General features: G+C 34.1%; 1 protein-coding gene across 1 annotated transcript in view; it reads right to left on the reverse strand.

Moving 5' to 3' along the window:
- Positions 1–8,643: 8,643 nt before the first annotated feature.
- Positions 8,644–16,508, reverse strand: part of LOC107455243 (uncharacterized) — a 22,806-nt gene continuing 14,941 nt past the window's right edge. Inside the window, exons 2-3 of the mRNA XM_071178336.1 lie at positions 11,150–11,254; positions 8,644–8,850 (exon numbers count right to left, since the gene is read on the reverse strand). Of these exons, the coding sequence (XP_071034437.1) occupies positions 8,755–8,850; positions 11,150–11,254 (201 nt within the window). The 3' untranslated portion in view covers positions 8,644–8,754. The remainder of the gene's footprint in view (positions 8,851–11,149; positions 11,255–16,508) is intronic.

The following is a 16,508-nucleotide window of genomic DNA, read 5'->3' on the forward strand; positions in this document are numbered from 1 at the left end:
TTTGACGAAAATTAAAATTGACCAATTTTGATCCCAATATAGCGAACCTTGCAAAAAAACACCAGGCACACCCATCTCATTGATCAAGAAGCAGTAAACCTTAAGTTACTTTACTTATTATATCTACTTATGCATAATTACTTATTATTTAATAATAAGGTATTTAAATTTCAATATTATTATATTTTTCATAAAACTATTGATACACAATGTACTATTACTTTAATAAACGTTTAAAATCATAAAATAAAAGTACAAACACAGTATCTAATAGAGTTTTATTTTAATTAACAGAAAATTACTTTTGTGGGGGTCGATGGAGATTTCGAAAAATTATATAGGGGTTGATGATCAAAAAAGTTTGGCGACCCCTGCTCTACAGCGTGATTCTACACCAGGGGTTTCCAACTTACATGAAGCCGCGGGCCACAATTAAAAACACAAATCAAATGGTGGCCCAATATTAATGTTTACGCCATGATAATTTCGACTAACAAATGAAAGAAATTTAAATATGAATCTAGAGTTGCCATGCTCTTATACTAATTCAACAACTTACTCACGAACAGCAAGGTCTTCTGACTTGACTTGGTCATACTTCAATTTTGACTTGAAAAAACGAGAATTGATATCATTCTTAATATTCTAATCATTCATCAATCTACGTAAAACAATTGGAAGAAGTCTATTGCAAAAAACATAACATCGATATCAAACTCTAACAATACAAAAAATTTGCCTGATTTAGACAAGATAATAGAGAAGAAACAAATATATACTAATTGCATGCTATGATGCATAATAAGATAGATAATAAGAGTTAGATAATTGGAATTATATTTGTACTAAAATATGAAATCTAAAAATGTAGTAGTTTTTGTTTTCATTCATGAAATTAATTCATTCAAAAAATTATCAATTGATTGATTTTGTAAATTAAAGAAATTTCAATGATTAATAATTGTTTCTATTAGATCTAAAGCGATTCGGAACTGAACCGTGTTCGGAAGATTTTACCTTTAAAGCAGAAAAAGACTCTGATGTTACATTTCATAACCGTAAATTATTAAAATGCCCACATGTTTTGACCTAAATGAAAACAAAATAATGAAAAATGCATGAAAATTCTGCGTCAAAGGGTTTACCGAAGAAAGATAACATTATGAACAGAATTATTTTCTGGAACATATAAGAGTTTTGCCCTTTCCTTATTAAAGAATTATCGAATTTTATTATGTTGATAAGGTTGGGAAATAAACAGATGAATGTGTTTAGATTACCCTATAAATTAATTCAACTTCGAAATGAATTCGGAATCAGAGATAGTAGCTTCCAGTTTTGGGCATAGTCTAGCTGAGTATCATGTGGAAATCTATTTTACTGGCATGTGTTGTGTGTCCTTTTATTGTTAGCTCTGCTCCTTGCGAGGGATGCGGAGATTACAAAGAAATGGACGAAGGAGACGAAAATGTAGATAAGATAGTTCATGATAGGTTTAGAGAGTTTTTAAGTTTAAATTTAGTCGTACGCATTGGAAACTTATTAAAGTTCTTAGTGCTGAAGAAGCAAAGTGCTTGGAGAAAGGGGAGTGTGGAGTAAGTATTAAATGCATTTTATGTTGCTTAATTTAACACGAGATTAACAGTGTCTAGCTGAAATATGCATAACATATTTTCTAACATTTAGAAATCAAATTAGTTTCTTATTTAATCCTTTTTCAATGAATAAAAATCATTAATATAATCTGTAATCTTTTTATTCCACAACCTTGAGTTGAGTGCAGAATAAAATATATTTTAGCGATTCCCTCGTCCCTTAGGGAGTTTACTAAAAATAAACCTTCTTTAGGTAAACACAGGGAGTCACGCCCCGGGGTACCCTAATGATCTGTCCTCCCTTCTGTTTCCTCTCCCTTTTCTCCTACTTTCTCCTTTCTCTTCCCTCTGGTCGTGGCTGCCGAATTTTCTGGTGAGGGCTTTTTGTCTGTGTTCGATTACCACCCTGTTGTTTTGGACCCATATGGAAAGAGACCACCCACGTGTTCACCGTGCGTGGAGACCCGTGTCCCTGGAAAAGAGGATCCTGGCAGTTGAGAGGTATCCTGGTACCCCAATACACTGCTTTGGCCAGTGCTTCAGGTAAACGGGAGGTGCACATTGGCTTGTGTACATCAACCGGCTAGTCACGAACGTCATCTATTGGCTAGGGTCAAGTCCGGGGCCACTTACTGGGCACCTCGTTAAGGGTGGAGGCTGCTTCAGGGGTGACTCGCGGACGTATAGCTATTGGTTAGCATCAGTGTTAAGTGACGAATTATTGTTACTTGCTTCTCCCTAGTAGGACTCCGTGGTGCGAGTGCCGCTGGTAGCAGAAATGGTTAAAATTTTCTATGGCTGAAAATGGAAAGGTGTTCAGTTTCGCACACTAAAGCAAAAAAAGCGGAATATCTCTCGCACCATGTGACTTGCTCAATACTTCCCAATAAATTTGACTAATCTCACTGTTCCGAATATTTCGTTTACTAAAGTATCCCCCTTTTTGATCCACAAAGCTCTCATTTCGGTTTTAGGAGAAGTAGGCTCCAATGAAAAATCACGCTCTCTTGGTTCTCTTGGTTCAAGTTACCTCAAAACAACAGGCTACCATCTTGTCCTCGTGCACGACTATGTGTTCATTTTCTGTAACTGTAACCTCCATAAATCACTAAACATCTGAATCTGAACATATCATCTGAATCTAAACATTACATCTGAATCTGAATCTATCGATGATACAGAGGAAACGAGAGTGGAAGAATTAAAAGATCAACACGTTACTGCTGCCAGAAGGATCAAGATTCGCAGGGATGGTAAACGCATCCCTACGAAACATCTGATCCTCACATTTGACACTGCAAAATTACCAACTTGTGTAAAGCTTGCTTGGCATAACTGCCCTTTTCGACCTTATGTACCAAACCCATTATGGTGCTTTCAGTGCCAAAGGTTTGGTCACTCCAAACAATCTTGTCGAAGAAAGCCTATTTGTGTTCATTGCTCTGGTTTTGCCCATAGTGATAGTCCATAGTTCTGTGAGTTGCCAGCCCTTTGCATTAACTGTAAGGGAGCTCATGCTGCGTACTCCAGAAATTGTCCGAAATGATCCCAAGAAAAAGAAATACAAAGTGTCAAAGTGTTGCAAAACTTAACTTTCAGGGAAGCCCGCCGAATAGTCACCGGGTGTGTCCTATTCTACGGCTACTAAAGCCTCTTAAAGTTCTACGAGTACTCAAATAGGATTTTTCACTTTTCCCTTCTGTAAGTCATCATCAGATTCAGCCTACCAGTCAAAAACCTAGCTTTAAATTCAATTCTCCATCTGCATCTACTAATAGAACAACTTCTCCTCCCACCAAAGCACCTAAAACTGATAAATCTGAAACTGTCCGGCCTTTGCCAAAACAGAGCTCAACAACAATACTACCACTGACTCAAAAACCGGGTCATTCTAGAAAGAAAAAAAATCCAAGTACAACCAATATGTCAATGAATTCGCCTCTTCTGTTTTGAAGACGATGGACATTGGCTATGAGTGGACTTTGCATCCTTCCGATGAAGATTAAGAATGCATACTTCACTGTCCAACAACTGATGACGTTCTAATGCAATCTCTATCTACTTCATAATGCCCACCTGTTTTATTTCATGGGACTGTCATGGGTTACAAAATAAACTATCTAATTTAAAAATTATTATTTCTAAATATCAACCTGCATGTGCTGCTTTGCAGGAAACCCATTTAAAGTCATCTGCTGCTTTTAAATTACAAAATTACTCTTGCTCCCGACATGACTTTTATGATGGAAATCATCCTCATGGCAGTGTTGCAATCTTAACTTCAAACATTTTACCATCTACTCTCCTTTCATTCCCAACTTCATGACAAACTACTGTTGTTCAAATTCACATTAATATACTCCTCACCTTTTCGGTTTATCTACCTGTTTCTCAAACAGAATTAAATTCATTGATTGTCCAGTTACCTTCACCTTTTATTTTAACCGGAGATTTTAATGGTCACGGTGAATTTTGGGGTAGTTCCGCTCCCAATGATCGGGGTCGTAAAATAGAGTGACTTATACAGGACTATAATCTCTGTTTGCTAAATCAAGGAGAAGAAACTTATTTTCATACTTTAACACTAACCTTTTACTCCATTGATTCAGCTTTATGTTCACCAGTTCTCATGCTGTTCATAAACTTTTCTGTCAGCGATTGTCTTCACACAACAGTGATCATTTTCCTCTCATTCTATCATATTCTGCTACAGTTCCCATGAGTACAAGACCCTCAGTATTCATATATCATCACGCTGACTGCCCTTTATTCACTCAACTTGCTCAGATAAACAATACAATGGTTACTCATGCCAATATAAATACTGCCGCTGTTAATACTGTAACCTCTGTCATTATCCGAGCTGCGGAAGATGATATCCCAAAGACGTCGAGCTATGTTCTCCGTTTACGTAAGCCTGGGTGGAATTCTGAATGTTCCTCGGCTTACAAGGAGTAAAAACGACTCTGGAACATCTTCCGTCGAACCTCTTCCACCACAAACCTTTTGGCTTTCAAACGGGCCAAAACGTTTGCTCGCAAGGTTCGGAGCATAAGTCAAAAGGAGTCATGGAAGCGGTATGTCACATCCATATCATCTAAGACATCTCCCAGACATATCTGGTCGAGAGTCAAGAAAGCAAATGGCATATACCGTGAATTTCATTTCCCGATATTCGAAAAGAACTATACTACCTATTCTGCTCCTACTGATGTATGAAATAAGACATATGTATGCTACCGATGTATGCTTGGTGAGACACTTGCTTCTATCTCCAGTCCGGAAAATTATAGTTCAGTTTTCTGAAATCACAAGCGCAATGCCGAACGCCAAATCATTTTCACACTCGCAGATCATCTTCATATAACCTTGATTTTACTTTTACAGAGGTACAACTCACATTATCATCAGCTTCAAATACTAGTCCTGGTCTAGATGGCCTTACATATCGCATGCTCCACCATTTAGATACTGCGTCCTTGTCAAATGTCCTTGTTCTCTTTAACAGAATTTGGACGGAACAGACGTACCCTACTAAATGGAGTGAGGCTATTGTGATTCCCATTTTGAAACCAGTCAAGGATCCCAAAGACTCGGTCAACCAGCTATTTGGAAAAAATATTTGATCACATGATTAACGCACGCCTTGTATATTATCTGGAAAAGAAGCGTCTAATTCCTAATTTTCAAAGAGGTTTTCGTAAAGGAAGATTAACAATAGATAATATTACCGAACTAGAATCTCGAATCCGTAAGCTTTTGTATGGCGTAATCATCTAATCTCTATCTTCTTTGTCGTCGAGAAAGCTTATGATCGGACTTGGCGATATAGAATTCTGAAGGAGCTGTTTGATTTGGGTCTTTGTGTTCATTTGCCGATTTTTATAAAAAATTTCCTAATTAGACGATATTTTCGTGTTAAACTTGGCTCTACCTTTTCTGACCTTTATAGTCAAGCAGAAAGCGCCCCACAACAAGACAGCTTTTTAGGCGTCACGTCACATTATTCATCCTTCATATTTCACTAGTTTTAACCATATTACCAGCTGCTGTCTCTGGCTCTCTCTCTATGTTGACGATCTGCATATCTCTTGTTCAGGATCCGACATGAGAGTTATCGAAAGGCAACTGCTATCAGCCGTGAACAAGATTTTAGACTGGTGTGATCACAATGGCCATATCCTCTCACCTTCTAAAAGTCCATGCATCCATTTCTGCCGGAAACGCACCCTGCGCAATGATCCCGTCATCTCCATTCATAACAGTGCTATCCCTGTTGTACCTCAAACAAAATTTTTAGGCATTATTTTCGATTCTAAATTAACTTTTCATTCTCATATAGTGCAATTGCGCAAACGACGTGAACAGAAACTGAATATATTGCGTGTTCTGTCAGGGAGCTGATCGTCTAGCACTCTTACGTATTTATCAAGCCCTGATACTATCGAGGCTAGATTATGCAGGTCCAGTCTATGGTATTGCAACCGCTTCTAGCCTACGAGCCTTAGACGCAGTACATCATACTGCTTTACGCATATGTTCTAGCGCATTTCGTACTTCTCCAGTCGAAAGTTTATATGTTGTTTGCCATCAACTGCCATTAGACTTACGTTGCATGCAGATGTCTCTCACTTATTACTTTCGCATCATGTCCTCTAAGTCTCATCCATTAAAGCATGGTGTTATTTCATCAAGCCTTCAGCGACTGTATGTTGCTAAACCATCATATACTCGAGCATTACATACTCGCACGCACTCACTCATTCAAACATTCGAATTGCCTTCGCAATCAGTAGATCATGGACCATCTCACCATATCATTTCCCCATATCCATCAACATTACCCCATTTACGTTATTCAGTAAAGCCAATGTTGCATCCTGCATTTTCCACCAACTCTTCATTGAACATCGTAATCAATATTCCGAATACATACCTATTTTGACTGACGGCTCAAAATCTGCTGGATATGTTGACTGCGGTGTCGTCATCGCTGATGATACCTATAGCTATAAACTCTCAGATATTTGCTCCGTCTTTACGCTGAAGCTGTCGCCATCCTTTTAGCACTAAGACTGATTTCTACATGCTCTACACGGATATATTGTATTTACTCCGATAGTATGAGCGTTTTGCGCTAGTCAGATAATTTTAACAACAATAACCATCCAATTTTACGTTTTATTTTGTTGATCACTCTTCATAAAAATGGGTTTCATGTGTTGTTCTGTTGGGTGCCGAGTCACGTTGGCATACCAGGAAACGGCATAGCTGACTCTGCTGCTCGATTTGCCACTGCTCTCCTGTCATTATCCGTGCCTTTCTCTGATGTTAAGCTGCATGTTCAACGATTTATTACATCTTCATGGCAACAAAGTTGGGACCTCCAAATTTTCAATGAACTCCATAATATTGTTGTTGTTGTTGCCATAATATTGAAACAGATTTGGATAAGTTGCCTGTGCTGCACTTGCGTAGTGCAGACGTTAAACTTACCCGTCTGCAAATACGTCACACCCGGTTAACACACCTTCATTTGCTATTTGGAGAACCTTCTCCTCAATGCCATACTTGTAATGTTCCGCTCTCAATTCACCACATTCAAATAATTTGCCCATGTTTTAACCAACAACGTTTTACCTTTTTTGGGAGTTCAATTTTATGAAAGCAAGATTTATTGAATGGCATTTATCATCCTAATATTTTTGCATTTTTACGTGTTGTTGGTATTATTAACAATATTTGGATACAATTTTATTCAGTTTGCAAACATCGTATCACCTTCGTATCATTTTACTCATTGTATTTTATATGGTATTCATACCCTTTTATCTGATTTTATTTACACCTTTTATCTGATTTTATAAGCTTGTGCCGTTTTATCAATAAAAATTGTACAATAGAAATGCTGTAAGCACTTTGACCTTAGCTTTTAAACTGTTATACCGTATTGTTTTGCGCAGCATGTCCTTATTTAGACTTTGTGCCATTAAACCCTACTTTCGATCAATCAGTGCCATTTAGATTAAAGGAATTATTATTTATACCTACGATAAAATCACCATATGTAAATACATCCCCCCCAGATCAGAAACAAAGTTTTCAAAATAATCAAACACGTTAATTGGGTATAATATGAAAAAAGCACAACTACTTCCACTTACTAGGAATAACATTTACCTTTTAGTTTAATTAATAAACTGAGTTTTAAATATGCTTACTAAATTCATAAACTTCGGTAAAACAGCAATATAAATTATTTCCAAAGGAACTAGACTAATACAATTTCAACCTGGCGAGTAACGACTTATAACAAGACACTTCGTTTGGTGCTTTTACTTGTTGCTAGAAATCAGGTTCGCAGAAAATGCTGTTTACTAGTTAAATTTAGTAGGAATAACACGATCTGTGACGTAGGCTATAGTATACCCCAATTAATTAAATACAGTGCCGTTTCGCAACCCAAATTTGTTGAAATATAATTCTTTCTTGTCTACATCTTTTACTTAGCTTAGATTTATTATTGGATTTATTTGTTTATGTATTTTATTGTAACCGTGATATACTTTTGTTTCGTATACCTGGCAACTTCGATGCATATTTAGTTTGTTTGTGCTCTACATGGCTTTATGCCTGTCTTTGTGTTAAATGGGAAATAGAAGTGAAAGAATTGAAATCTTTAGGAAAAGTCTTTGTGAAAGAATATAGATTATCTCACTTAAGAGAATTGATATTTGACAGGGTAGGCTTACTCGAAACAGAATGGAAAGAACAGTTGCTAACGAAAACAAAGCCATGTTTCAGTAAACAGTAAGGATCGAGATACCCATACTACGTCACTTGCAGGTATCCCATTGGCAACGGTCTGAGAAACATTCCTGAGAAAGATTCGCAGACATGCCATCAGAATTTTGATCCTTTGCAGAGGGGATGACTCCCACGGTTTGATACCCAGACGATCTGCGCTCAAGTATTAGGAAAGGATTTTATTAAATTTAAATTTATTTAATAATTTCAAAATAAGAAATAATCCCTACATCAGTTCTACTTCATTATTGTATATATTGAAACTCACATGCATTTTTCGGTTATTGCATAACAATATAAACTGTTTAATAATATAATTGCCTCATTATCAGTTGAAGTTTTTTTTTCTGTATTATTCTGGAAAGTTTTTATTTGAGCAACTTGTTCTCCGGAAAAAAAAGTCTCCGTTCTTGTTTCTTTTCTCCGTAATTGTGCAATAATGGATTACCTAAAAAGACAATAAAATGTTTTATAAATTACATTATTAAATATTTAAAAAAGAGAATATTTAAATCTTTGTAAAGTATTGCGCAGTATGCAAAAATATGTACCCTGCATAACTTTTGATGTTATTGGATTTTAGTGCTCTAAATAAAATTTTCATAGCTCAGTTCACTTCAGATATGCTAAATCATTTGAGCTGATTACAATTTAAATAGAAAAGAAATAGACACAAAATGTACAATCTCTGAATAAAAATAATTTTTTGAGAGGGATTCTAGTTATTTATTTTAAAGTAAAACTTGTTAATGATTAAAAAAACTTAGAAGCTTAAAGTCTAAATAAATTAACTCTAGCGTTATAATGCCATGATTTTTTTTTTTTTTTTTTTACATATAAAAGCAAAATAGGTCAACAGATTTTGAAAAATAGTTTTTTTTCTTTTATTTAAAAGGATTACTGCTGTCTTTCCGTTACTGCTTTTTCAGAAAAATTTTTCTGAGCGTGTTCTTATGAATTACCAGATGAAACAATAGGAAATTTTGAACAAATCTACGTAAGTGTTCAAAATAAAATAATTATGTAAAAAAACTTTGCGAAAAGTTGAGAAATTATATTTTGTGAGAAAGTTCCATCTTGTAGCTCCTAAAAAATGGCGATAATATAGCTTCTTCAACCTTTATTAAATGCTTATCAGTATTTTCGAAATATATGGCGTCTGTTCTTTTTATGAGAAACTGGTTTCAAATTATCTCAAAATTCAAACTATTTTAAGAAAGTCTTGAGAAGATCAAACTAAACGTTCTATTGCTATACTGACTTAAATCTGAGAAACATATCTTTCGAATCTTTCATACATTTAACGAAAAAAGTTTTTTTTTTTTTTACTTTGGACGCAAACGATTTTCAACTGTATCGTTGATTAATGTGCATCATTAAATTGTTTATTTAAAAACATTTAGGCGTGCATATTAGTACGTTAGAATGCCTTCATTGAAAGCTATGTAAGAAGACATCGTTTTTCTTAGCTCCTGTACAGTGCGCCAAAAGAAAAAGAAACGAACCACCCTGTATAACTTTTGATCTAATGGTCAGATCTTCATGTTTTAGGACTCATTCTCAATGATTTGGGGGAGTGACTTCAAATACGCTAATTAATTAGTGCAGACGAAATTGATACGCGAAATTGGTTGAATAGTTCCTGAGAAATCGAATTTTAAATGCTTGACGTCGTTATGATCAGATTCTCATATTCTAAAACTCATTCTTAATGATTTGAGGGAGTGACTTCAAATACGCTAATTGATTGGTGCAGACGAAATTGATAAGCGAAATCGGTTGAATAGTTCCTGTGAAATCGAATTTTAAATGCTTGACGTTTTAAAAACTCGATTTCTCAGAACTATTCGACCACTTTTACTCAAATTTTGCATTTAGCCATGTAAAATTAGATACTTTAAAATGTGCAATGTTTTTTCGATTTGCTTAAAAAGTTCTTGAGATACGGTGGAATACGCAAAAAAGTAAAATTAACATTAAGACATTCAAACTTTGGACCACTCTCCTGACCAAACTATTGTGTCCATGTTTCCCAGATTGTGACTATTCCTTACATTTTTGGAGTCAAAAACTCTAATCCCTCGAAAAAAGAATCTATATATTCAGAGAAAGTTGACTTTTGTGTCTGATCTTGCAACTTAAAATATCATCTGTACTAAAATTAGTTAGCATATTTGAGGTCACTCCGAAAACCATTAAGAATGAGTCCTAGAACGTGAAGATCCGATTCTTGTAACATCATTGAACAGTTAATTTAAATAATTCTTCTAACACGGATGGCAACTCTTGTAATTGTAATATTCTAACTCTGGCTGGTTGCTGGGCAACCAGACGACTTTTTCTTGGTATTAATGTTTTTTTGTTTATCGTCTGTGTACGTCAGTGAAAATAAAAGAATACAATCGCGGTAAAAGCTAAGTTGCCTAGCAACCAGCCTGAGTTAGAATATTGCAATTACAAGAGTTGCCATCCGTGTTAAAAGAATTATTTAAACTAACTGCCCATTGATGTCGCAACACCGATCATTAGATTAAAAGTTATTCAGGGTAGTCCAGCTCTTTTTTTTTTTTTTTTTTTGCGCATTGTACGTAAATAATTTTAAAATTAAGAAGAGAAAATATTTTATCGGATCCACTTAATTCTTAAGTATAATTTTTTTTTAAAAAAGAAGTTCTGTAAAAGTAATTATTTACAAAAACTGCGCCGTGATTTTATTTCTAAGAAAGAAAGTTGTTGCAGATACTTACGGCACCTTCCAACACGTCACAGTCTTGAGCGTCATGATAACTGGAATCTTTTTTCGCACAGGTGGTAGGAGCAGTCGATATCTTTAAACGATAGGCTGCTGCTTTCTATTTAAAAAAGGAAAAAAATAGCAATTAGATAAAATTTTGTAAAACTTTCTTCACATAATATGCATAAAATTACATTACAGTAAAAAGGTATATACTTAATTTTAAAATAAAGCATTCTTTGCACAGCCTATTAAGGATTACACGTTATCGCCCATTAATTACTTTATATCAGTACCATTAGAAAATAAATAATTTTAATTATTTATTTATTTAATGTTGCATTGGCAAGGCATGCTAAGCTATCAAATTATTTTAAGGAAATAGGTGAAGGTAAAAACTATAACAGTAATTTAGTAAAAGCTTTATCATAATTTTACTGAGTGGAAGTTTATGATAAGACTATTTCTAAATTACTGTCTACTAATAAAAAAAAACATAGTGTATTCAAAAATTCCTCAAAATTAAATATATATACAACAGAAAACCATTAAAAAAATTTTTGTAATAGTTTTAATTAAAAAAAAATGGGACATAAAAAATTTATAAATTGTAAGGATTGTAAGGATCTGTACAAAAAGTAAAAAAGTAAATTCCTTGAATATCTTTTTATTGAATCGATTTTTCACATTTAATGGTTCAAGGACCTAAACGTTTAATATGATAATTAATTAGTGCAAATGATATTTTAAGTTACGACTGAAAGTCAAATCACAGAATCAAGTTTTATGCATACAAATTTTTAAAACTTGACTTTTGGAGAACTATTAGACCTATTTCATTCAAATTTTGCATTTTATCGTTTTAAATTTCAAACTTTGAAACAATATAAAAATTTTATAGCTTACGATTTCTAAACTTTTTATACTACTATTAAACAAAATAGTAAACAAATATAAATATCAAAAATTGTTTCTTCTGTGAAATTAGTTTTTAATAACTATGTAAAGTACTGAATAAAAAAATTTCAATTCGCTTAAGAAGTTCTCCAAATGTAGTGAATTACGCAAAAGGTGAACCTCTTCAGCCTTAACTTTGGGGACCATACTTTTCAAGATTGCAGCAGTGGCGTACGCAAGGGAGGAGTTTAGGGGTTTAAACACCCCCCTTGAGCTCAGACAAAATGGCAAAAATAAAAATTTTAGTAGAAATTATGCGAGCTATTATTTTTTAAGACTATGTATTTTTATTAACCTTATGCCTACTTTTTTTTCTCACGGTATTTCTCAGAATACTGAAAGAACATTTACTACATATAATAGGGTTGTACTTTTGAAACCAAATTCGCGTGATACTGTTATGGACTGGTTCCTTTCTGTCCTGCCAGTATAGTTTTCGTGACTGGCTGTCATTCGCGAGGTCTTTACGCGATGATTCTGGAATCCTAGACGTTCTGTCGTCTTTGAGACAATTCGAGAATTTTGGAGACTCGGTGAAAAATTATATAAAAGGGGGAACGGAGTACAGTGGAGTTAGTCAGATACTGTGCTCGTTGAAGTTATTCATTCCAGCTCGAAACTTTGAGATCGTAGCATAGCGGATATTTCTGTGCCAATATATACATATATTTGCTGTTCTTGGATCTTTAGGATTTAACAATTTTTAACACAAGAATTTAGCAATTTTTAATTATTTTGAGAAAAAATCACGATCTGAAATTAGTGAGGTGACAGCATGTAATACCAATGTAAGTTTTTCTGTTGTACAGAAATGTGATACTTCAGTTGAAGAAAATGTTTCTAGTATAACAAAATCTGATGAATGTGAAAGTGGCCCTCGAAGTGTTACTTTCCACCCATATGACATTAAACTTTTTCAGAAAATATTACATTATGTTTGTGACATTAGGTCACAGCCTAATTTTCTAAATATCCTGTTTTTTTTAATCAAAAATACTAATTCTTTTGACTTAATTCATAATTTTGTAATACATTTTTTTATTTCATCATCTTTCTTTAGCCCCTTAAGCGGTAGCGCAATTTGGACATTCTCCCCCTAAAATTCCTTACCAGCTCCTTGAAGAGCCCCTTTCTTTCGAGAACATTCCACCCTTTTTTTTCTGAGAATTCGCACTGGTTGTCGGCATCTTTCATCTCCGCGTGTATGTTGTGTTTCTCAACCGTAACTGTTAACGTATAATCAATTTTTCGTCTCAACTCGTAATTTTTAGATAATTTAACTTTAACTTGCACAACATGTAATACAACTTCAACTTTAAGTTTTTGTATCTTATAAAAAGGAAGAGCGCGAAAGACGAGAGGCTTTCGATATTTTGATGGTCAAGTAATTTGCTGCCCTCCGCTTAACGGAGTTTTTGATATTTTTTTGCTCCCACCTCCCTGAGGTGGAGAAGCTTTTTGGAAGAATGGCTTCCTTGCGCCATCTTTATTTGTTGTTTTGTTCTCTGTAACTAACTCATCTACCGCCATGTGGTCAATCTACTGTCCTTTTCATTGTCTCGGATTAATGTCTACTAAAGAATTTTCCTGATAAATCTCCAGCTTTTAAGATGATCCGCTGAACAGCCACCGCCAGTGATGGAAATCCTTCACAGTCATTTTCTAACTTCATGATCGGGATATCTCCTGCTTGTTAATCTCTTCAAAAAAAAAAATCTCAAAAAGAATGTCGGCAGCTTTTCCGTTTCAAGAATAAGTCCGGTCTCCTGTTCCAGTTATCACTAGTTACCACATTTTTAGGATGTGCCATTGATGATTCCTTACATGATGTGCCTCAATATGATGATTTTTAACATGTTTTTCTCCAATTAAACAACAAAGATTTTTTTTCAAAAAAAGAACTGGACTAATTCATTTTCACTAGCCAAGGTTTTTTTCTGTTTGTTTCATCCTAGACGCAGGTAGCTTCTATGGAGAAGAAGGTATGTTTTTTTAGAATATACTTGTTATCTTCTGGAACTTTTTTTTTGAAGAAGAAAATTTACTATTCCTCATGGGTTATAAAAGTTTTGCGACACCACTTCAAAAAAAATGTACTAACTATATGTTTCACCCGGCCATTAATTTTTTTTAGTTTTTTTTTTCTTTCTAAATTGTTATCATTTTTTGCAACTTTTCATTTTTATTCTATACCCAACCGTAACAGTACAATGTTCTTAAACTTAAAAAATCAAATCAGAATTTAACTAAACAATGTTGTCTAAATAAAAAGTCAAAATTGTCTAGCTGTCTAAATTAGGGAAATAATAGTGCTTTATAACAGATTCGAATTTCTTTTAGTAGTGATTGCAGCTATACTCTCCATATTTTGGGTCAGGAATCTAAATACGTGGAAGAAAAGAGTTCACTTTTGTGTCTGATTACGTAACTTGTCATCTATACTATTTATCTAACATATTTAATGTTAAGAACTGAAACCAATAAGATTTGCACACCAAAATCTGATCATCAGATCAAAAATAATTCAGGAGGTTTATTTTTTTTACAATTATTTTTATTTTATTTTGCGCACTTTATACTAAGTTTTACGCTTAACCCTTTGACGCAGATGAGACAGCGGTGTTCCTTTTTCATATATTTTTTTTTCTGACGCTCTCATTAAATGTATAATATATACATTAAATGTATTTTGGTATTTTTTTAATTATAAAAAACAGTCTATGAGTTACTAAAAAATATTTCACATTATCAAAATTATATTTGAACTAAAAAATAAAAAAATGTAGTTTAAAAAATTACTTTTTTCATTCATATTGAAAAACGTATCAATAATTAATTTAGTAAATTATATAAATTTCAATGATGAATAACTGCTTCTTTTAGATATAAATAACTTCAAATTAGAGAAATTATTTTTTTAGAATTGAGTTGGGTTTGGAACATTTTACCTTCAACACAGAAAAATACATTTACAACAATATTTCACAACCGTAAATTATTAAAATGTTAAATATAATATTTTTCACTTATTTCGACCTAACTTAACACAAAATAATGAAAAATATGCTTAATAAAAACTCTATATCAAAGTGTTAATCTCATGTTAAATTAAACCATACAAAATGCATTTAATTCTTACTCCACACTCGTAACTGCTGGATATTAATAAATGAATACTAATAGAAGAGTTTACTTTAAAACAATTTTATACCAAAAACAGGAAGGCACATGATAAATAGGTTTAGTGGCAGTACATTTTAAAGCGTTGAATTAACCCGATAAAAAATTCTGAAGTAAATAAATCATACCTTGGCTTGGTCCAGATAGCTGTACTAAAAAGGAAAACAATCCATATATTGTCCACAAAAGAGTTAAAAATTAAAGAACAAGTCCAGAGTTCAGATGAAGTGGAAAGTTCATATTTATTCTATTATAACTTAATTCAGCATCAGGAAGACAAAACACAGTAAGCGTACGGAGAAGGTATTGGATAGGAGAGGCTGAAAGTTCTTTATTTTCGAGGTCTTCGTTCTGCCAGAACGAGTCCGCAAGCCCAAAAAAAAAAAAGCAATCAACGCCGGATAACTTCAGTGAAAAGTTGTAGAATAAGGACGAAAAGGAAACGATGTAGGATAGTCATCTTCTTTTGCAAACCAGCGAAACCCATGACAGCCGATATGACGCCATGTCAATAGGAATTCTGATGAATCTCATCATTTTCCACAAAGGGAAGCTGCAACCACTGTCATTTTAGATAGAATCCTTTGCGCGGTGATCTTCTTAAAGAAAAATAGACAGTTTCATATTTAAACTGAATACGCATCCGCTAACATCAGCAAATGGCGGTGGTAATGCCATGCTCCGACCTCAGGGGGGAAGAAGAAAAAAAGGTGAAAACTCCGTTTAGCGGAGAGCTACATGAAAAGATTTTTTTTGAATGCCACGAGCGTCTCTTGCGCTCCGATATTTATCCCCTTGCCAAAAACATACAAAAGTCAAATTACTTAATAAAATAAAAAGTCTGGAATTGGGCAAAGGAGCAGGATCGTGATTTTCTAAGTCTTCTTGACAATGCCCCAGAGTATAATTAATTTTAAAATGTACAGCGGATGTTATTGGTTAACATGAAGTTGTTGAGCAAATAACAGATTTTGTACGACCGAAGATTACTTTCAAGCAGCGAATTACTTTGGAATCATTGCTAGAAATTTTTATGCGATGTATCCTCCCCCAAACTGAACTTATTTAATATCAGTGAACTGATATTAAATCACTGATGAATTCTGGCACCATGCACATCAAAGAAATATCAAACTCTCCCTGTCACTCTCCGACTGTAAAAAGGTGTGTTAATCTTGTTACAGAGGCTAGAATGAAGTATGTGAGCATGAAGATTCTGAGACGATTTAGCTTTA

Source organism: Parasteatoda tepidariorum, chromosome 3, assembly GCF_043381705.1.
Source record: "Parasteatoda tepidariorum isolate YZ-2023 chromosome 3, CAS_Ptep_4.0, whole genome shotgun sequence".
Classification (NCBI taxonomy): Eukaryota; Metazoa; Arthropoda; class Arachnida; order Araneae; family Theridiidae; genus Parasteatoda; species Parasteatoda tepidariorum.